The sequence below is a fragment of the Schistocerca nitens genome, chromosome 1 (assembly GCF_023898315.1).
Source record: "Schistocerca nitens isolate TAMUIC-IGC-003100 chromosome 1, iqSchNite1.1, whole genome shotgun sequence".
Lineage (NCBI taxonomy): Eukaryota > Metazoa > Arthropoda > Insecta > Orthoptera > Acrididae > Schistocerca > Schistocerca nitens.
Genome location: NC_064614.1, coordinates 716010048 through 716034033, shown reverse-complemented (window position 1 = coordinate 716034033; position 23986 = coordinate 716010048). Strand labels below are relative to the sequence as shown.

Below are 23986 nucleotides of genomic sequence, written 5' to 3'. Positions count from 1 at the left end.
TTCTATGTAGTTTATTTTTCTGTTTTAAAATTAAGTCCTTCGTTTTTAGGGCTATCTTACATGCTTCAGATTTATTTATTTTCGATATTTTGCTTGTTGCTATAACATCAGCAATTATGTGTTTAACGTTGGTATTATTTAGTGGGGGAGGTAAGTTATATTTTAAGCCTTTGTCAAGTAGCGACATTTCGGACTTTGTGAACTGAATATCTGTAAGATTCATTTTCCTTGGATAAAAGTGATGTATATGGTTGACCTTTTCTGAAAGCTTATTTTGTTGTTTAGCTATAAGTAAATCAATTTTTCTCTGATGTATGTAAAATATGCAGCATCAGCAGTCTCATCAGTTATTCAGATATACACAATGTGAACGTACTATTGGCTGCTAACCTAATGCTATAAAGAACATTGCCATAAAACCTACAGTTAAAACAAGACGATTCTGCAGCATGCAACAAAGATGCAAGTGTGATGTGGGCGACTCGGTATAATCGATATATACCACAACGCCAAGGATTTTTCATCTTTGATGTAACTGGCACTGTAATAGTATTAAGGTTGTCCATAGAGGGCACAGCTATCACACATCGTAATTCACTGTTTTTATCCTAAATATAAATAAGTTGTAGACATAACTACTATCTGTTAATCAGATATTTAAATGAATCAATTTTATGTTATTAGTGTATTTCCTACTTTTATACTTTGACTATGGCGTCATATTATGAACGCTGATTGGCAGTTATGAAGTAGTGTGACAGGAAGTAGGCGGAGCCTCTGCATATTTAAGCTCGTGCTCGGCACTCATAACCATCAGTTGACTGCACAGCAGCAAGGAGAGCTCCACCTACCAACCCAAGGGAGCCAATGGGTATAATTAATTTTATTTTATTTTGTTAAAATTTTGACATCATTAGACTTTTTCATTCATTTAAAGATTGGTATCTAGTATTTCTTAAAATTTATTCACAGGTCTGATGATGGTTTTATAAAAAAAAAACCGAAACCGGTCACCCATGAAAACAGACATAACGTGATCAAGACTGAATTTTAATCAAAAAAAAAAATGAAACGATAGCAGTTCAATAATTCTTTCTTCCCCGATTTTTGCTTTCGCTGGGATCCCCCTGCTTCTGCTTTTTTAAATTTTATTTCTTTTTCTGTCATAAGGAAATTGTGGCCGTTTTTAGTATCTACACCAAATAATAATGCGACTTCTTGATTCCGTTTCTGTGAATAATTCCGCTAGCATAAAATCAGTGTAGTTTCTGTATAAATCCCTAAGTCGTGTCCATGCGTAGGTCACCCTGTGATTTCTGAACCATCCAGTTGTTACAACTATGCCTCTATGATTCCTTCCTTCCGATTTCCCACGACAGGGTTTCAATCACCTGCTAACGTCTTGCAGTGTCCTTGATTATTGTCAATTATTTTCTCTATTATATTACACATTCCCTCTACGAGGAAGTTAGCAATACACCTGGATAACCTACATATATTTTTGTACTTCTTTCAGCCGTACGCTCATATCCATTCAGCTGCATAGTCTACATTTTCCACACTCTGAGCCATTTCCATTGTTGTAATCTATCCTACTCTATTCCTTCCTTTAATTTGCCATTTGCCATACTGAACAGTACATTACCTATTCATATGAAAGCAATTCTCAACGTTCATCCCACCTTATCCCGACAACTCCAACCAGGTTCACATTATTCTTTTCCATCTTTACGATTCCCTAATTCTCCTGCTTGCAACAGCTTTCTGATACTGTAGATATCGACATTTGTTTTGATATTATTCCTCCTCTGAACACACCAGCCTCCCTCCCCTCCCCATGGAGATCAAAGCGTAGGATTGTTTTAGCTCCTGATATTGGTCTAAATTGTGAGCAAGCCATGTTTGAATGTCACATAGGGATATACTGGTGTAGTTACTCGTTCATAGTGACATTTCGTGTTGCGTTTTTACTTTACCGTATGTTGGTAGTACACCCTGATGGAAAAAAAAATCATAGTGGTACGAAAGGGTTGTGCGACATTAACGAAGGTTGGCAGTCGTGTTTCTACATATGAAACATGGCGTCTATTTTCATTTCGCGCCAGTCGCATAAACGTTGTGCTAAAAGCAGCATTATGAGGATACAAATCAATAAGTTTCTTTTAATTTACGTCAATGGTCACAAATTTTTGTTAACAGTTTACCGGTTTCGGTCTATAATGACCATCATCAGATCTGTTTCATAAAAACAAAGTCCTAATGTACAGCAGCCATAGTGGCATCGTAAAATGTTAAATGCAAATGTTATGACGATGCCACTATGGCTGCTGTACATTAGGACTTTGTTTTTATAAAACAGATCTGATGATGGTCATTATAGACCGAAACCGGTAATCTGTTAACAAAAATTTGTGACCACAGAAGTAAATTAAAGGAAACTTATTGTATATACAGGTCACTGTTTTATTAGCGACAATGCCACAGCTTATGATACAGAACAAGTTTGCTTCCAGTACACGCTGTAACCATTGCGATCGTTAGTTGTCTTTGAGACTGATCATGGTGAGTTGATGTTGACAAGAATGCTTTTAAGACGACTACGATGCCATTATCAACGCCTCACTGAGTTCGAACAGGTCTATATCTACATCTAGATCTATATGGTTACTCTGAAATTCACACTTAAGTGCCTGGCAGAGCGTTCATCGAACCATTCATACTACTTCTCTACCAGTCCACTCTCGAATGGCGCGTAGGAAAAAGGAACACCTAAATCTTTCCATTCGATCTCTTATTTCTCTTGTTTTTTTACGATGATCATTTCTTCCTACTTACGTGGGTGTTAACAAAATATTTTCGCATTCGGAACAGAAATTTGGTGATTGAAATTTCGTAAATAGATCTCGCCGCAAAGAAAACCGCCTTTGTTTCAGTGACTGCCACCCCAACTCGTGTATCATATCAGTGACACTCTCATCCCTTTTGCGCTCTAACACGAAACGAGCTGCCCTTCTTTGTACTTTTTCGGTGTCCTCCGTCAATCCTACCGGGTAAGGATCCCACACCGCGCAGCAATATTCCAGCAGATGACGGACAAGTGTAATGTATGCTGTCTCTGTAGTGGGTTTGTAGCATCTTCTATCCGGTTTATTTTAGTACCCATGTGGATGACCTTTCACTTTTCTTTGTTTAGTGCCAATTGCCATTTTTCACACCATACAGAAATTCTCTCTAGGTCATTTTGTAATTGGAATTGATCGTCTGATAATTTTACTAGACGGTAAATTACAGCGTCATCTGCAAACAATCTAAGGGGGCTGCTCAGATTATCATCTAGATCGTTTATGTACATCAGGAACAGCAGAGAAATTATCTTGCGGAACGCCAGATATCACTTCTGTTCAGCTCGATGATTTACCGCCTGTCACTACGAACTGTGACCTTTCTGAGAGGAAATCACGAAACCAGTTACACAACTGAGACAATACTCCATATGCACGCAATTTGATTAATAGTCGCTTGTGATGAACTGTATCAAAAGCCTTCTGGAAATCTAGGAGTATGGATTCGATCTCAAATCCCTTGTCGACAACACTCATTACTCCATGGGAATAAAAAGCTAGCAGTGTTGCACAAGAAAGATATAATCTGAATCCGTGTTGGTTATGTATCAATAAGTCATTTTCTTCAAGGTGATTCATAATGTTCGTGTAACAGTATATGATCCAAAAGCCTACTGCAAATTGAGGTCAGTTATATGGGTTTGTACTTCAATGGGTTACTCCCATTTCCTTTCTTGAATATTGGTGTGACCTGTGCTACTTTCCAGTCTTTAGGAACAAACCTTTCGTCAAGTGAGCGGTTGTATATGATTGCTAAGAAAGGCGCTATTGTGTCTGCATACTCTGAAAGGAACCTGATTAGTATACCATCTGCACAAGAAGACTTGCTTTTCTTGAGTGATTTGAGTTGTTTCGAAACAGCGAAGATATCTCCTTTTATGTCACTCAATCTAACGGCTGTTCTGGTTTCGAATTCTGGAATATTTACTTCGTCTTCTTTCGTGAACGAATTACGGGAAACTATTTAGTAACTCCACTTTAGTGACATCATCATCGGTAATAGGGCTAAGAGAGGCTATATGTTCCTTTGCGTTACTGCAGAAAGACTTGGCAGGAGTGTAGCCACTGTGCGTGATTGCTGGCAGTGGTGATCACGGGAATCTATGGCCTCAAGAGGATCAGACTCCGGATGGCCAAATGATACTACCAAAAGGGAAGACCATCGTGTTCGGCGTATGGCCTTGGCGCATCGTATTGCATCTGAAAAAGAAATCTGAGCAGCAGTTGGTACCACAGTGAGACAACGAACTGTTACAAATCGGTTACTTCAAGGACAGCTCCGAGCCAGACTCCTTATAGCCTGTATTCCACTGACCTCAGATCACCGCCATTTGCGACTACAATGGTGTCCAGCGTGCGTTCATTGGAGGGCCGGGTGTAGGTCTGCTGTGTTTTCTGTTGAAGGCTGATTCGGTCTCGGTGCGAGTGATGGCCGTGTGTTGGTTAGAAAGAGGCCAGTTGAGGGCCTGTAACCAACCTGTCTGCGTGCTGGACACACTGGACCTACACCTGGAGCTATGCTCTGGGGTGAGATTTTGTACGACAGCAGGAAAATTCTAGTGGTTATCCCACGCACTCTGACGCCGCAATTGTACGCCAGTCTGGCGGTTCGACCTGTTGTGCTGCCATTCATGAACAGCATTACAGGCGTTCTTTTTTTTCCAGCGGGATAACTACTGTAGCCCAACATGATCTACAGTGTGTTGACACGGTGTATTTGCTGCTCGATCACCAGATCTGTCTCCAGTCAGCAGGTATGGAACATAATCCGAAGACAACTCTAGCGTTATCCACAAAGAGCATTAACCATCCCTGTTCAAATTCAAATGGCTCTGAGCACTATGGGACTTAACTTCTAAGGTCATCACTCCCCTAGAACTTAGAACTACTTAAACCTAACTAACCTAAGGACATCACACACATCCATGCCCGAGGCAGGATTCGAACCTGCCACCGTAGCGGTCGCGCGGTTCCAGACTGTAGCGCCTTTAACCGCTTGGCCACACCGGCCGGCAACCATCCCTGTATTGACCAAGCAAGTGTAACAGACATGGAACATCACCCCACAAACTGACATCAGACACTTGTACAACACAATGCATGCACGTTTGCATGTTCGCATTCGACGTTCTGGTGGTTACCGGATATTAATGTGCCAGCATTTCATATTTGCAATGGCTTGTCTCGCTCTTACATTAGCCTGTGATCATTCAATATTAATCACTTAAATAAGTTATTCACGAAATATCATTATTTTACATTAACTATTTTTTGTTGTTGAGAATTTTCTCCGTCAGTATACTTTAAAAACTCTTAAATAAATTTACAGAAGAATTAAAAACCTTTTGCCACTAAACAGAAGATTATAGTTACTACCGCGAAACACACACGCGCTGAATAAGCTGTCACTGTAGCTTCTGCTGCTTCAGCCAATAAATATTTAAAACTTATCCGAGTCTGTTTTGCTTATAATCCGTATGAAATTTGCAGGAATGTCGGTGGATAAATCTATATAACAATAAAATATAACTGCTGAAGTAAAGCAGCCAATTCTAGAATTTAAATAATTCGCTTGCAGGGGCCATAGCCTCTCGTATAATTTCATGTAGCCTTCTAAATGTCTTTATCATAATTTACATTTTCTTATCGCATGCCAACCTGAAATTTCTTCAGTAGATGTCTACACAGAAGTTTTATTCAACTTGAAAAATGTCGTTGTTGAAGGGTTTGTTGGTTGGTTGATTTGTGGGAGGGAACCAAACAGCGAGGTCATCGGTCCCATCGTTTAAAAGGTGATGAATAAATAGGTGATGTGTACTTGTTCCAGCAGTGAAGGCTTATCTTTTACCATGCTGAATGTCATTGTTTCTTACGGCAGCATCACACGTCTCCACAGTCGAGGTCTTCTAGCTCACATCTGTGCGGAAGCAGTTGACTCGGAGGTAGCCGTGTTTTATCTGTAGGAATCGAAAAACGTTTTACAACAATTGAAGAGCAGAAACAAGAAGTCATCTTCGTTTCGAGCACAAAAAATTATGGGTAGCTCATATCACCATTAACAATGATCACTTTTCTTTAATAGTATCAAACACATCAAGCGAGATTTGGCGGCAAGGGAGGCGGGTGGGGGTAGGTGACGGGTAGGAGTACAACACGCCCTCATTTCAGAGACTGGTGGAGTGTGAGATACGGTTTCTGACACCCACCCTACCCTCCAAATTCCCCCAGAGATGTATATGTTCCACATTTGAGCCAGGGTAAGGAACTTAAGAATGACGCTGTACTTCAGCAAATGTACGAATAGCATTTTGGTTGCCAGCAGTTGCAGACTTGAAACAAAAAAGCCTCTAAGTGCCAAAATTATAAATTTCAGGAATATGAGTGTTTAGTACACTAGGTAATTAACGGTCATAATTGCACGATTAATATGATTTATTTGAAAGTTAAGCATAGTAAAGCTCTAATTTCCAAAGAAAATTACAAACATTGTATTGTTACAGTATAAAAAACTTACTGAAAGTGGAAACGTAATGAAAAGCTCTCAGTAACACTGTTCAGTACTCAGCAAAAGCATACTGGAAGTTAATTATGCTTTTGTATAACCCTCCGTGGTCATTATTTGTCAGGTACTGCGTCACTTCAATCAAACGTTCCTTCTTTTCTTCACAGATGTGGCTTGAAACATCCAGGGAAGGTAGCTGTATTTTCTTGATGTCCTTTACTCGTACAGCTTTCCTCAAAATAGGGATACCTTCTCAGGCTTCCATTTCATTTAAACTTCTCCTGATCTTAACTCCATGAGGCTTATGTTTGTCTAACCTCAGCCTCTGTACTTCGGATATGTTGGCTCTGAGCACTATGGGACTTAACATCTATGGTCATCAGTCCGCTAGAACTTAGACCTACTTAAACCTAACTAACGTAAGGACATCACACAACACCCAGTCATCACGAGGCAGAGAAAATCCCTGACCCCGCCGGGAATCGAACCCGGGAACCCGGGCGTGGGAAGCGAGAACACTATCGCACGACCACGAGCTGCGGACTTCGGATACGTTTAGATTTGCTGTCTGTATATAGCAATCTGCTGTTTCCTTGAAATATAAGAAGTCAGACGAATTCACGTTGCTGACTATAAATGGCTTTATTTGTCATGGCGATTGTATCATGTACTTGGAACGTTTGGTAAAGCTAGAATAAACATTCTGTCCAGTTATGGAGTAGGTTATCGATCAGTAATGAGACTTACCTCGTATGACACGCAGGTTTTTCTAGCAATACATTTATTACTTGAACTTAATAATTCATTCCATTCATTTTGCAGTTTTCTCCTCGTTGCTGTCACAGCAACTTCTCCTATAATACGTCGTTTTTGTACACTCAGACTGTTACAAGCATCTGCTGCCTCCTCCATTTTATCTGGCACCGAGCTGTAAACGCGCTGAACATAGAGCCTTACATGTGGTAACAGCAGTGGCTAATAAGCGTCATGCCATCCGTTGCTTGCATTTGGAATTACGTTTCCTTCAATGGCAATTTGAGCCTTTCATATGTTTTTGGGCTTGGCACGTAGATATCATTTCACACAGAACTTCAAAATCCAATTCCACTTAGAGCCTTTTTTATTTCAGGTCTTCAGTTTTTGCTTGGAACTGTGTCTTTGAGGCAACTATCTGTCAGACAATGTTGAACGTCTGATATGTCCAACTACGACCCGGCCTTTCCTCCTTTCTCTCTGTTCGTTCCATTTTTCATTCCGTGCGTCGTAACTCACCGCAAGGAGAAGTGCTAATGGGGTTCACGTTCTGTCACTATACCAAATGTTTTCTGAAAGCCACCTTCATTCACTGCTCCCTTGAATCTAGCCCCTGCACTTTCTACTTTTTCAATCAAATTATGTTTTCATTTTTTCCTTTAAGATGGAACGCACAGTGCGTGTAAAATAGCAATGAGCATTATCCGTAACAGCTGTGTGCAGTAAATCTATGTTCAGTGTGTGTGTGGTTTGAGGTTTTCTGGCGCTAAACAGCGTGGTCATCAGTGCCCAAACGCATAGAAACAAGAGCACATGCGGTGAAGGGACGAAGACGGACAGCGAACAAGGAGAACGGCTAAAAGACACAGGCCTGACGCAGTTCCAAATCCTCACATACATAGGCAAAACAAGAGGAAAAGAAACGCACTAAAAAAGGAAAGTAAACACAAGGAAAAGAGAACAGAAATCGAAGTGAAACAAGTAGGTAATCGTGACTGGCGGACCTCTTACCTAAAACCTGGGTGAGCCAGTCACCCAGCAGCACATTAAAATCCTCTCCCTAAAATCCGAGGCAACAAATTGGACAGGACACAAAACCGTAAGACCTTAACCACAGTCGTTGCGTCGTCTTGCAAAATAGAGGGCAAATCCGGTTGCAAGGAAACCACCTCCCTCTGGTCAGAGAATAAAGGACAGTCAAGTAAAATATGGCGGACAGTAATCTGGACGCCACAAGCACTGCAGATTGGGGGGTCCTCCCGGTGGAGTAAAAAACCATGCGTTAAGGGACTGTGCCCGATGCGGAGGCGAGTGAGGAGAACCTCATCCCGCCTCATGTCTGGTAGGACGTACGCCATGGCCACGTGGTGGCCTTGACCAGACGCAGCTTATTTTCACCAACTGCCAGCCACTCCTCTTCCCATTGACGCATAACACGAAAACGCAAAATGGAGGTAACAGCATGGAGGGGGACGGCACATTCAACAACGTGAGGGAGGGAACATGCATCTTTGGCAGCCTCATCCGCCAGTTCGTTTCCCTAATACCCACGTGCCCCGGCACCCAGCAGAAAGAAACCTCCTTCCCCTGCCTTTGCAGTTGGAGTAGGGCATCATGGATGTTCTGGACGACCGTATCCGCTGGGTACAAGTGTTGCATGGTCTGAAGGGCACTCAGGGAGTCAGAACAGATGAGAAACTTAAGACTGGGAACACATCTCATCCGCTCCAATTCCCGCAAAATCGCAAACAATTCGGCATCAAAGATGGTAAACGCCGCAGGAAGCCGTAACTTGACGACTCGATCAGGGAAAACAACAGCACAACCAACATAGTCCCCCTGTTTAGAGCCATCCATAAATACTGGTACATGGTCGGGATGCTGATTTAAAATATCGTAAAATAAGGAGGTAAAAACAAACGCAGGAGTGTAGCTCCTCCGGTACTCTGACAAGTCTAAAATGACGCTGGGCCTCTGGAGCAACCAGGGAGGCAGGCGGGTAAAACCCTGGAGTTGGGGTGCCACACGCTCCGCACCAAGGAACTCAAGCAAATGCTTGGCACGAATCCCAAATGGTCTCGTTGCCCTGGGACGACTGGAAAAAGAGACGTTCCATAGGCGGTCGGGCAACAGTAGGGTACGCAGGGGAGGTAGGACAGGCAAGGAATTGACACGCCCGTCGCACCATGAGGAGTTTCCGCCGGATGGCGAGCGGCCTGATACCCTCATGGTGCACTGCGTCAAGAATCTTCAGATACGAAGGCCTCGCTGACCCATACACGGTGCATCCATAGTCAAGACGCTACCGGACGAAAGCCCTATAAAACTGCAGCAGACGCGCCCGATCTGCTCCCCAGGACCGATGGCTCAGACACTTCAAAATATTCAGTGCCTTCAGGGCCCGCACCTTGAGGTCATTAAGGTGCGGCAACCACGACAACTTGGAACCAAAAGTGAGGCCCAGGAACCTCACAGTGTCTCTAAAAGGAAGAATGGTGTCCCTCAGACGTAATTCAGGGGAGGTAAAAGCACTTCGAGAACGATTAAAGTGAACACACACACATTTGTCTGCAGAAAAGGTAAAACCCGTCTTCGCAGTCCATGCCTCTAATCGCTCTATGTTCATAAGTGGTCTCAGAAGAAAGTGCAACTAATATCTTTCCGGCTCATGACTTTTTTCTCAAAATTAAAAGACCGAAATCGTTACCATGGAGCAGGACCTAAGGAACTGGGTCCATACTTACTACTTTGCGTAGTAATATTCATGAATTATTTCTTATTGCACAACAACGTAGCACTGACTGCCTAACACACCTACGCACATTATCGGTATACAAATATGCTTAATGGTTTAGCAGAAATAGTATTTCTCATTCACGCTAAACCTAGTCACTGAAGGGGTCTTCTTGTCCCCACATTAAAAATGTAGTTTGCTTGCCATTGCTGAACCAATATGTCATCAGATTGTCCGGTGTCTGTTACGGCAAACACATCTCTAAGGAGCACCGAAGATCCCAGTTGATCAAATATCATTTATCATTAGAAGTTTAAGTCTACTTGCGACAAATATTTTTCAATTAAGTGATTGCTCACGTTCTAATAAACTGAAACAAATGTACTCAGGATTTATCATCAGAGTAACCACACAACAACATGCGTTGGTTCATCGTGAGAAATTTGTGACGAATTTTCTCTTCCCCAGAAGATATAAAATCATGCCAATATGTAACAGTGGGTTGGCTCATGTTAAATTTTCGTTCTGTGGCACTGAACTGAATTTTCCATCTCTCTCCATTTCATACTAAATTACTAAACGATATGTATGCAGTCGAATGTTCTGTGATTGACTGACCTAAATAAGGTGCAGTAACATGCGTTTACAGAGGCCGAATTTTGTACTGCGCTGGCAATCAGTTTCGAATTTGTTTGCTTCTGTCTCTCACCCTCCCGCCCTTTCAAATATTTACGTCTGTTTCCAAATGAATGTAACACGCTTAATGCTACGAGTTGCGTAAATTTAACGAGCTATCGAATTACGTGATTATGGCCATTTTCCGTGTTTAATGAGCGGCTAGTCGGTGATTAAAAGTGACTTCACACGACTCTGTGAGTCTTCGAATCGCAGGATAGTCTATCTGAGCATACATTCCGTTGCAGTTGCCAAGAAAAAGAGCGATTCATTCCAGTTACTGGTTTTGGAGGAAGGTGTACGCATGTAACTGAAACGCAACACTTGCAATGTCTTCCTTGTACTAGGCTATGTGAGTGTAGAATCAAAAATGTTTCTCCCAACAGCCAACATAGAAAATAAAGACTATCAAGAATCAGTGACGTAAAAATTTTTCATTCAAATACATAAAGTCTGCTTTCGAGTCAGCTATCATATCTGGCATATAATTAATAGTTATCCGCCTTTCTGCCACCATCCGATCATTAGGAGTATCCTGATATGATTAGCAACGTCAAATGTTGTGTACATGCAGGTGTTCATGTACCTGTGTATAAAGTATTTAACATTTATCCTCATAGTACTGCTAATGATCTGATGATGACACAAGACCGAAACGGGTAATATTGTGCATTTAATAACAAATTGATGTGAAACGAAAATGTTTAGCTGCGAAGTTCTTACCAGCAATAATGTAGCACATGAATAGAGAGGCTACATGTGACTAATGGCAAGTTTCAGTTTCACTTGCTGTCCAAAGCGAATTAGTGATCCCTGAGCTCACAGAAGTCGGCATAAGCGAATTAAGTTAGCGCAGCGGTGACGGAACCGAACCGTCGTCGACTGGTGACAGGTAACAACTGCTGATGAATCCTCGACACCTTTGTTGGTGGGAAGAGGGTAATCATCTCGAACGAAGCTCATATAATCAGAGTCACACATGAAGTGCCAGGTTCGTCAGTGGAAAGCTAACACTTGCATTACTGGGAAAACACAACAAGGTGGTGCCATTCAGCTTGGGAATATGATTTACAGCATTTCACATTTGCAATAGAGTTACCAGTTTCTCTTTACACAATATTCCGACAAGTTCCCTTGTTGTTTTCGTTGGACTTCGAGCACAGATTTCCTTGTCCGCTCTCTGGACTTCATATAAACTGTGAACGACGTAGTTTGTTCACGACATTTATGACCGAGTTTTCTGCGGGGGATCGGAGGAAACAAGATTCATTTTCCAAACCCCGGACACATAGACAGCCATGGGAGACTATAGGTGTGGGGGAGCAAGCAGTGCACTTCAGTGCATGTACCTATACACTCTGTCACTGGAGGAATGGTCAGTATTGAGGGAAATGACTGGAACGATCATTGGAAGCAAAAACGTTATGTGCTCTTCTTCGTCTTTGGTAATGTGAAACACATCTCTTCTATTGCAAGCTCTTTGCCTTGTATATTTTGAAAGGAAGTAATATAGACCAAAACAAGAAGAAATTGTTGTGTAAACATGTGCTCTTAAGTACATACCTTAAGATCTGTGAGCACTTGTCCATCCTCGCACTTGTGGGACATATAAATCTTCTACTGAAAAAAGTGGTCATATCTCTGATGCTATGCGTTTTAGATACCATGTTTATTAAAAAATTATTTCTTGTTTTGACCATTACTATTTCTTCCCTAAATGTGGAAAACAAAGAATTTATAGTAGAAGATACTTGTATCATGCAACCGAAGATGAAGAAGTGCTCATAGCTCTTAAGGTTTTTAGAGCCCATGTATAATGGAATTTATAGCTTCAAAAGATTGTTCCTGTGATTTGACTAGATATCGACCATCCCTCTTGGTATGCACTCCTGTCATACTAAATGACTTAAGACGGTACACAAGGTACGTTTCCAGCTGGACGTTGTCTTACTAACGGCATTCACGGGCAGTATTTCACACAGTTATGGAACGGACTGTATTCTACTCATTAAGAGATACAGTCTTACGTTAAAGATACACCACAATAACGCGTATTTATGTTAGAAACTGCGTGTATGCATCGAGGCAGCATTACTTATGCCGCGTAATTTAACCAGCGTATACTCATCGAGTGTTTGGGAACGGAAGCATTTGGCGACTCGAAGAAAACTTCAAACACAGTTTTGAACGTCTTCGAAAATTTTTTCGTTGACACCCCGCACAAAATAATGAAAAGAAAAATCTTACCGCTTACTCTACAGTTTAGCTGTGGTAAAACTTCAGCATCAGACATGACGTTTAACCATTTCTTTGCTAATTACTCGGAAAATATTTTGCAGACAATGCCCTTCTATACCATTGAATACACTATCAAAATTTATCACTGTACGACACACAGTTCAGCAGACACGTCGTCATAAACATTGAGATGCATGAGAAACTAACTTTTCTTAAAACGGAGCTGCTGATGCTGTTTTTAAAATGAGAATTCGATTCTTTAAAAAATGCAGCTGTTGGGGGCGGGGGATTTCTGATTTTGTTGCTGGTGAACTCTGGTTTAGCACGACACGGCACAACAATCCCTTCGCAATTATGTTTCCTGTATACAAAAGAATTATCTTGTTACATCGCTGTTATTCTCAGCGGCCGGGCACAAAACATACGCGGCCCGAAATCGACCGATGTCTACCGACCTCAGCCGACCCAGAGATAGCTCCCGTTCAAGGCGTTGTAAACGAACTGCACACACTGCGTGCCGTCGTAGCCGTCTTTAAAGGACGAGTCGTTCAACAGAAATACAGAACCAACAGAAATTCTTTGCCAGCGCTATAAACAAAGCTACGAATAAGAAAACGGTAAGGATTGCCATTCTGCAAAAACTACTTCATAAACGAGAAAGCAGAGAGCTATTGAGGTGTTTTCCGATGTATTTAGCCGAACTATTAGCCGATTCCTGTGCTGCACTTAATCCAAGGCCTCTTTCTCTGTTAATGAAAGTATGTGCCAATTTAACTTCTACTGCCTCCCTCAATACACCTTCCCTGAAATTAGTAGCCGGCTCCGTTACGATGGTGTGGTATCTTTGTGCTCACTGAAAGGCATTGTTCGGTCACAGCTGAACTAGTTGTCTGCTGGACTCGTGTGTAACGTTTGTAATCCTTACATCTTTCTTCGAGAGTTCTTATAGTTTGTCCTACGTTCGTACTCAAAATAATAAAAACTATCGGGAAACCTTTACGTAATTGGGAATTGACCACTACACGTCATTAGAGGTGGCCCCGACAGTACAAGAGAAGGCGAGGTGTATTGTGTGTTCAGTGGTGAAGCAAGAACAATAGAACGGGTCGCTCAGGAGAGCTCAGTGATGTCTGAAAGCAGCCTAAGTTGTTGCTTAAGTGATTGTTAAGTGGAGACGCGGAGCTACAGCCACAGCTGAACCAAGGTCACGAAGATCACGTGTACTGGCAGACAAGGACCGTCGAACAATCGCATGAAACCAATGCGGAAAGCATCATTCGTGATGTCCAGTGTGCTTCAAGCACTCCTGACATCACAATAACTCTGCGCATGGATTAAAAAGAATGAACTACGGCGGTCTAGATGTTCTTCATAAGCCACAAATTTCTGTAATCAATGCTACGCAACGTTTAAGATAGTATAAAGAGCGACGCTACCGAACAGTGGATGAATACAAAACGATGATTTGGAGTGATGAACCACACAGTCCGATGGAAAGGTTTGGGCTCGGTGAAAGCCTGGAGCAAGTTACCTGTCATCATGTGTACTTCCAACAGTAACGTGCGAAGGGGGTGATACTTACGTACGGGGCTGTTTCTCGCGGTTAGGGTGTGGTCCCCATACTGCGCTCAAGAAAACGCTAAATTCGGCGGGATGTGAACGCATTTTACAGCATTGTGTACACCGTACAATAGAGGAACAGTGCACAGACGATGCCTGTTGGTATTAAAAAGACAATGTGTACTGTCATAGAGCAGCAAGTGTGAGGGAATGTTTTGAGGACAATACTATTCTTGAAATGGGCTGCTCTTTCCAATATCCCGACCTGAACCTAATGGAACACACACGGGCCTAGTTAGAACCCCGAAATCGCTCCAGACCTCAACATACAACATTCCTACCTTGTCTATTAACGAAGAACAGGCTGTCATTCGTCCACAGGCAATCAAATACCAAGTTAACTGTGTCGCTAGTAGAGTTCAAGCCGTCATAAAGGCGATGCCTGGACAAATCACAATTTACTGTTCACTGACTGATGTAAACATACGTTTATTCAGATAGTGACCGATACGCCACTTTCGCACGTAAGGAGTGTACCGCAAATTTTTGGGCCTCTAGGTTACCTGCCAAGCAACACAGTAGACCTTTTTGATAGCCAGGAACGTTAATGAGCTCTATCCTGCATTAAAGCAATCTTGTTCCTATTTACTTTTTCCAAATTTCAATTTGTGGGTAAGTATAAATTTCTAATAAACCACTGGTAGTGATTTCTACGAAAAAGGAAGCCCTAGCGACTCGACGACCGTGCAACAGGTAACACTAAACATTCACTTTCTAGAAACCATAAACGTTCTGGAGGGTTTTAGTTGATGTCTGCGATCCTGAAATGCGGCAGTTAGTATTCGTTATTACGTAGTATCGCCTCCTCTCTGAAAACTTTACATTATAAAGAGCTTCTGTCATTACCTTCCTCCAGAATTAAAGTTTGAAAATCCATTTGGTACAGTCTGTGCTATACTTAACATCGTGCATAAGCTGAAATTGCAGGCATAAAGCTATTAATACGTGTGATAGACGATTTGAATGATAGGATTTAATACCGGATTGGCGTACGCGAACGTCATTTTATACGGAAGTGTTTGGTCCCTCTGCAGACATTTCTTTTGCTCCATTTTCTATTTCGTTCATCAACATAAAGGTGTTTCGAGTGGAGGCATTTATCTGTTAAGTACCCTGTTTATGTAGGTTGCACTGCTAGGGTTGATCTAAATTCTTCATACAAGTCCAGTTGTTTTTGTTGCTCCACGTATCTCAACCCAGTAACTCACACTGAACTTGTATTAAAAAATCGTCCTTTTACTTGTTCAAAGAGTACTGGCGTCGTAGTCCAATGGTCGGAAGAAAAACTTAACATTATTTAAGTCAGTTCACCACAGGAAAAAGTTTTTAAGTTTTAAATTTCTCATCCAATAAGGTTTCTATATGCCTGTATTAACTGAATTCTGTTTGTTTACCACCAATAGAATATGTAGATTTCACAGCATCCAATCTTCCCTTGCCCTTTTCCAGAGCGAGCGTCTGACCAATTCCGCGTTCAGCTGCAACTGGCCAGATGGCAGCGCACGTTTCAAGCGCTCGGTGCTCATCTTCATGCTCAGGGCTTCACAGCCGATGGAGATAACAGTTGGAAAAATGTACTCCTTGTCAAGGCAGACGCTCCTGCAGGTAGGTGATGGTTAATCTAATGATACATTGTGCCAAAGCTTCATTTTAATAAAAGTAAAGCTCTCCATGGTAACACCAATAATTTACGAAACTTTGAATGCTTCACAGAACTCTAGTCAGTCACCATATTTTCCAGAAATTTTGAGGCTCTTTGCGTCTCCACAAATAGAGAGGGACGACCCGAGATGGATTATTCGTATGGTAATCTGAAGACAAACTTCAGAAGTCTAGGGATAGCGACATGCACATATACAGATGGCGGTAGTGTAGCGTACACAAGATATAAAAGGGCAGTACATCGGTGAAGCTGTCATTAGTACTCAGGTATTCCATGTCAAAAAGTTTCAGACGTGATTATGCCAGCACTAAGGGAATTAAGAGACTTTGAACGTGGAATGATAGTAGGAGCTAGACGCATGGGACATTCCTTTTCGGGATATTCCGACATCCACAGTGTCAAGAGTATGCCGAGAACATCCAATTTCATGCGTTACCTCTGACCATGGACAACGCAGTGGCCGACAACCTTCACGTAACGACAGAGAGCAGCGGCGTTGTCAGTGCTAACAGACAAGCAACACTGCATGAAATAACCAGAGAAATCAATGTGGGGCGTACGAAGAACGTATCTGTTGGGACACTGCGGCGAAATTTGGCCTTAATGGACTATGGCAGTAGACGACTGACGTGAGTGCCTTTGCTAACAACATGACATAGCCTATAGTGCCACTCCTGACCTCGTGACTATATCGGTTGGACCGTAGATGGCTGGAAACCCCTGGCCTGGTCAAATGAGGCCCGAATTCGGTTGGTAAGAGCTGATGCGAGGTTTCGAATGTGGCCCAGACCCCAAGAAGCCATGGAGCTAAGTTGTCAACAAGGCAATTGTTCAAGCTGGTGGTGGCTCCATAATGGTGTGGGTAGTGTTAACATCAAATGGACTGGGTCCTGTGGTCTATTTGAGCCGATCGTTGACTGAAAAGAGTTTTATGTTCCCAAACAATTATGAGAGTTCTATGAAATAATGCGCCATATCACCAGGCCACAATTATTCGCGGTTGGTTTGGAGAACATTCTGAACAGATAGAGTGTATGATTTGGCCACTCAGATTGCCAATCATGAATCCCAACGAACATTTATAGGACATAATCGAGAGGTCAGTTCATGCACAAAATCCTGCACGGGCAACTGTTTCGCAATTAAGGACGACTATAGAGGCAGCAAGGGTCAGTGGAGTTCCAACTATTGTTGATTCCGTGCCACGTCGAGCTGCTGGACAACGCCGGGCAAAAGGACGTCTGATATGACATTAGGAGGTATCCCATTACTTTTGTCACTTCAGTGCAGATCCCATTTTGGATTAAACAGTGAACCTCTCATCATTATCGCTTTATGTCTTTCAAGTAAGAAAAGAAAGAGTCGTATGCCATTGTTGGCTGGGTGATGCCAAGGAGGTGTTCAGCTGCCTAATCGTATGAGTTTTCTGCCGCACTTTATGCGTCGGATCTGTACTTTGCTTAGTGTAAGAAATTGTAACTGGTGTGTGTACAATGTTTGATCTGTATGATGACGACACGTGGAGGTGAAACCTAGTGTGGGCACAGGATCAACTCCTCTTGAATAGCACCAAAAAAACAGCCGAGTGTTATATGCTAACGGGAGGGTCACTATCAACGGCTTCGCATGCCCTCATTTCAGGAGAGACCACAGAGAGGGTTACAAATTAATCGAGGATTAAGTACGGCACAGGGGCAGCCGTGGCAATACATCAGAAATTTGGAGTGCTGTCCGACAACAGGACGAAATGGTAATTTCTGCAAGTAGTCGCCCTCCCCAGATTCCCATACGTTCCGTTCTGTTTTGTCTGAATAGGACGTTGAGGCTGCCCGTCCAGCGGAACCCTATTGTCCTTCCGGAGCCCCAAATTAGGCTGGACAGCCAGTACTGGTGTTTAGTCCTTTTTAATAGCGATCTCTGTTTCTGAATCGCCATTAGCGCGCCTGTCCCAAGCGAAACGCTGTTTGTTCTCCGAAGTTGGTGATTCCCATGAGCCGAAAGCAACAAGATACAGAAGATCTTGTAGACTCAGTTAATGACAGGTTTCCCCAGAATCGAATTGAAATAAAAGTGCATTAGTGCTCCTTACCACTCAAGTAGTTAAGCGTGGAAGTAATTTGACCAAGAAAAGCAAGCATCGTGTGAATAAAAAAAGAGAATGAAGATGGCAGCCAAGACAAATGCTTATCACTATCTAAATAGGAATAAAAATGTGAGAAGATGGCTTGACACAGGCTGACATCATCCAACTCCTCGTGCGTGTATCTAGGATATCGTAACTTCCACCGAGCATGGCGGCGCTGGACTTGGGTTGTTGATGTGACAAGGTATCGAGATGATGGAAATGGGTGCAACAGATGATGGCAGCCCATGGTACCACGGTCCTTTATTGTTTAAGTATTATTTACAACCATTCAGTCTTACTGGGCACGAGTGTTAATCTCTGGGAACTCAGCGATTGCGGCAAATACGCCGTTACATTTGTCCTCCCAGCGCGGTTCCAGTCAATGACAGAGATTACCTAGCCCCACTGATGCTGTGTTATGCCCCATGGATTCCTCGAGTAGCAAAGGCCGTAGCAGATCCGGCGCGGTGTCTTGTCCCGGTGAAGGTGACCACGTGATGGTGAGGTGACCAAGTGTTGGCGAGGCGACCCAGAGCTCCAAACACCGTACTAGAGGACGAACGGGTACAGCTGTTTGCGCGGGCTCTAGCGGGCTCGTGGGATGCCCGGAGAACAAGAAGGCAGCTTCATCCCGACGAGTAGTCCTGCAGTGGTGGCAGAGCACAGGGCCGCCGAAAGACCAGGCAATCCAGTCCCGTACGCAGCCAGTGCCCGGGACAAGATGTTGCAGCAACAGGCGCCGATTCATGCATTACAGGAAGGACTGAGGTTCATATCCTCACGTGACCATGATAAATCGGATCGGATCCATAATTATTGTTTGCGGGATCGTTCGGAAAACAGCTTTGTAACAAACAACAAAGGTTCAGTCGAAGTCTAGCCTAATTCCATCGACACATGTATCTAGCCTTCCAAGAAAGGAAGTATAATGTTAAAGGTCCTATCAACCACAGGTCTCACCTCCGTAATCCCGTATTCAAGGTCGCTAACGCAAGATTGTATTCCATTCTGAAGTAACCTGTTCAAATCCCTGAGGAAAGGGTTTGGGGTAAAGTTTTAGAGCACTAGACTTTCCAGCAACGATGTGACTCACGTTCCAAACCTCTCCAGAGAAGAGTGTCTTGGGAATCAGAGTCTCTGACACTGCTAATTGCGATTCGCCCCTTGGCTGCGGACGTTCCCTTTTTACTTGAGAGGAATAGACCACATGCTGGAACAGGTTAAACCCGTCCCTTCCCTCATCATGATTTACCACAGAAACACACACACACACACACACATCCATTGCAGGCACCTACAAGAAGAAGATACATTTAAGTCGTAATTCTCACACACCGCGAGGAGTGAAGCCACTGAGCACGGGGGAAGACAATAAGACAATCGCTTTCCGTTGGGTGTAAGACCCCTCTTTCTATTAACGATGAGCTCTCAGAGACGATGTACAGGGTCAGCTAGGACAAGAATGACGAAGGAAGTCTGCCGAGTTCTTTTCAAAATAGCTTGTATGCGTGTTAATCGATCCAGCAAAGCCACGGCTTACCTAAATCAAGGTTGGATGCGGTGATATGACTCCCGGCCGTATCGGATCTAGTGTCAATCATAGCGGCATCTAGCACCCTAGTAACCCTTCCGGTATGATATCGCTGGTATCTAATAATGTGTTGTACGTTATTTCGGGCAATTGTTCCTTATACTTCTCGAGAACAATAAAGTACGTGAAAGTACTTTGTTTCACATCGTTTGATATTTCTAGGAGTCACCTTACGTATATCGTTAAAAAGTAATTCAGGTTACAACGAATTGGTCATGTATCTGAAGTATTAACTGGGTTCTCCTTTCCGAACCCAGTCTGACCACAATTGTCAATATTCTCAAAATTCCAGTTGAGAAAGAATGAGAATCTTTTCAAATCACAATCTTTTCAACTAAATACTGCTGACTCCTAGACTTTGTGAAGTGAGTAACATCTCTCCATGGTTTATTTACGTCATGAAAAGTTTGCCGTTGGCCTCCAAACTATTGCTCGTTACATATCGGCACTCGTCGAAACATTTGGTGCCCTTACGAGACGACTGCTTCCAACCTCAGTGATCTAACAGTTGTAATACTGCACATGAAATGTCTTCGCAGTTGCAAATATGAACAGCTATCAGCTGTATAAGAGAATGACGACAGTGAGAATTTGTGGCAGACCGGGACTCGAGCCCGGATTTCCGCTATACGCGAGCGTTCGCCTCAACGGCTTTCACTATCCGTGCACCAATCACGGCCAGACCCAGGCTTCCAAATGTCGTTGTTTCTACGTCACAACGTGTACACATATATTATGTAATTCCCGTATAGTAGAGGACATTTTAATTGGAAGCCCCTGCCCGGTATCACCGGATTAAAAAAAAAAAAAAAAAGAACCACTGCATCGTTCTTCTTAACAACACTGGCACTGGCAATATCGTACTTGTAGCACTTTTGTAGCGATGGTAATCCTTGTACTACGTGTTTCAATTTTTGTTTTGTGTGAGGAGGACTGAGTGCAATAAAGATCGATTATTGGGTTTTATAGCTTTATGTAATAGTGAATCATGGATAAAGACAACTTTAGTATATTAAACACTCCCTGTACACCTACAAAACGTAACCTTGATCGTGAAACGGATGAAATAGATAGTGAATATATTAACCTAAAAATGCCCCCATAAGGTTGATACGACTATACAGAAATGAAAGCGATTTCAGAAGTATAAAAGTCGATGGGTAGTGGAACATGGTGTTTGGCTAACTAATGATCAACAGAACGAATACAATGGAAACTGCAAATTATTTGAAATTGTATTTACAATTTATTCAGTTGGAATAGATCTGGTTACTGTAAAAATCCTTAGTGCATGCATGTGTTGTGATGTATGTATATATACTGTTACGGTTATGAAGGCTGGCTGTACAGGTGGGTGAGGTAAACGGTTTATTCTTGTTAGCTTTAGATTAAGTAACACCTGAAAACAAAACATCATCAGTATAAATTAGGAATGATAAAAAAACTTCTAGGCTTCTTCACTAATTTCAGGACTCTGCTTCTGCTTCTTCGTCTATAGTTCACCTTGCAGTGATTAAAAAAAATGTTACTGGGGCTGAACCAGCCTTAGCACCTTATAGTATAAAACATAATTTGCCCTACAACCGTACAGACTGTACTGTAAAAGTCAATAAAGTCGAACAGACCACGGGTAATACTGCCGGTTCATAGTGTGCAATGGGCACAATATTTCGGCCATCAGACGTGTCACCTTCGTCAGTTGCGCTGACCAACTGAGCTCCTGATTGGCTGACTGATTTTGACTTTAGGGGATGTCTGGATCCCGTTTCTTTTGTAGTTATGGCACTTGTGGTGCCTTGCCATCTTAACTGCTCTACTCGTTTGCCTTTTTAATTCTCATTCTTCTTTTGTTACACTGTGTCTCTTACTGCGCGCTTTATTCAGGTAATAGGCACGGCCGCCTCCTGAGGTTGCTTTAAAAAAACAGGTGGACCACCCCTCCCCCCACCCCCCCACGCCCACGCCGGCGTAATGGCCAACACGAAAAAATCTATTTCCATCTCTGCCTTATGGTTAGCTTTCACTAAAGCAAGGTCTCGCAAGATGTGGGTACTGTCGTGATTGCGTATGTCTGGTTAAGGTTAACCGTTAATAAGCACTCATCTGTGAGCCGTGTTGCGGCTCGCGTTGGTGCTGTTTGTAGGTTTTTGCCCTCTGTTGCAGGCCAGACGGTATGGTTTAGTTGGCATGGTTGCGGTTGTTTGTCCTCTTCTCGTGTTGACTGGCGCCTCTTGGTTTCGCAAGCGTTGCCTGTCCGCTAGTGGCAGCAGCTGCGGTTATCGATATGTAGTAACTGTTGCCCTATCTTTGGGGCGACGTCGTTGTTTTACCGTGTTGTGTGAGTGTAGCAGTTCGGTGGCGACTCAGGAGGAGAAGCCAGGTCCGCGCAGTGCCAGACACGCCGGGACCACTTGCGGCACGCATGGACCTCCGGATGGAAGGGCTGTGGTCACAAGGGTGCACGACTTCGTCGTAAACCGGATCCGGCAAGCTTTAAGTTGAGTGCATTTCAATCCAAGTAGAGCGAAGTCAGTCACCCGTGTGGGCCCCGTAGGACGTATGTCATGTTGTGACAAATTATCATCGCACCGTCATGTGCAGTTTGGTGGATCTGCGTACCGCTTAGTACTTGAAGACCCTGCTGTGTTAAAAGCACATGGCTCAGTGATTAGATGGTGTGGTTACTCAACTGTGAATTAATAAAGCAGCGAAGAGATTTGTTTCATTCTGCCAACCATCGTCAGAGTTGTCACAGTGAGTTCAGTGTGCATTTGTGTACCTAATGAATTTGATGTCACCCATTTGGTACTTGGTTTTGGCTCACTTTGGGATTGTTTCCGCACTGACGTGTGGTTGCTGATTCTGGTTGGTTATATTTCGGTTTTGCCTCGCACGCAAATCGAGTGGGGTTTTAGTTACTGTTAGTTTGTCTGGTGTTCTGTACTGTGACTTGTTTGGACAGATTTTCGGGTTTTTGGAATCGGACGGAAATATGGTAGTGGTTCCTTTCTCGTTCCGGGCGCTCTAAACACAGAATTCTGAGAACGTAGTGCAGACCGCCGGTTGCGGCTTTGGCCTATTGTTCCATCGTTGCATTTGGTTTATGGGACGTCAGGTAGCTTCAGCAAGACTATCATTAGTCATTCGTTAGACTGCCATTTGTCTGAGTTACCATCTTGTGAAGTGAATGCAACTCTTGGCTGCCTATCTCATCGCTCGCGAAACTGTTTGTTGTCGGACCTTCTCAGAGGTCGATTGCTGGAGTACCGTCTGTGACTGGTCCTTGTGTTTTATTTTTTTTATTATTTATTAGCATACCTTGAAATGCCTACATTAAAGGTTATGTATGTCTTGTTAATAGTTCTAGTTGCCTTCTGGAATTAATCTAGCAGTGTATGGGTTGTGTTACAAGGTTCACCATCATCTTATTTCACCCATTTGGTGAGCAGTTGCTTGTTCCTTTTAATTAACCTTTGCTTGTATTTGCTATTTTAAAGCAGGTTCTCTAAATCTTTTTATATAATTGCCTTTCCTGGCAAGTAAGGCCTTCTGCCGTGATTGTGATAATTTGCTAAAAAAATTGATATTTTTATTTTAGCAGTAAGCGTTAAAACCTTAATTACTGCCACTCCAGGCGTCTAATACCTTCTACTGTGTTTGTGGCCACTTATCTTTTAATATTTCAATACCTGTAAGTTGTAAATTGCAGCGAGTTCTTAAACATTCTTAATTTATTGCCATTCTTGGCGTGTAAGGCCTTCAGCCGTGATCACAGTGGATTTTTTAAACATTATTTGTATCTGTATTTTATGGTGATTTGCTAAATTGTAACGCACTGAAAACACTATCATTTACACAGTAGTTTATTCCTTCATTAATATCGTGTGGCATTTTTTATTTATTGTTGAGTCTGGAATTACTGTTTTAAAAATAAATGTGTGTAACTGTAAAAGGCAACCAATA

The 23986-nt window shown here is 42.7% G+C and overlaps 1 protein-coding gene across 1 annotated transcript in view; it reads left to right on the top strand.

The window, feature by feature from the left end:
* LOC126236869 (uncharacterized) overlaps positions 1-23986 on the top strand; it is a 117108-nt gene that overhangs the window by 50939 nt on the left and 42183 nt on the right. The window contains exon 5 of the mRNA XM_049946493.1: positions 16094-16249. Coding sequence (XP_049802450.1) covers positions 16094-16249 — 156 coding nt within the window. The remainder of the gene's footprint in view (positions 1-16093; positions 16250-23986) is intronic.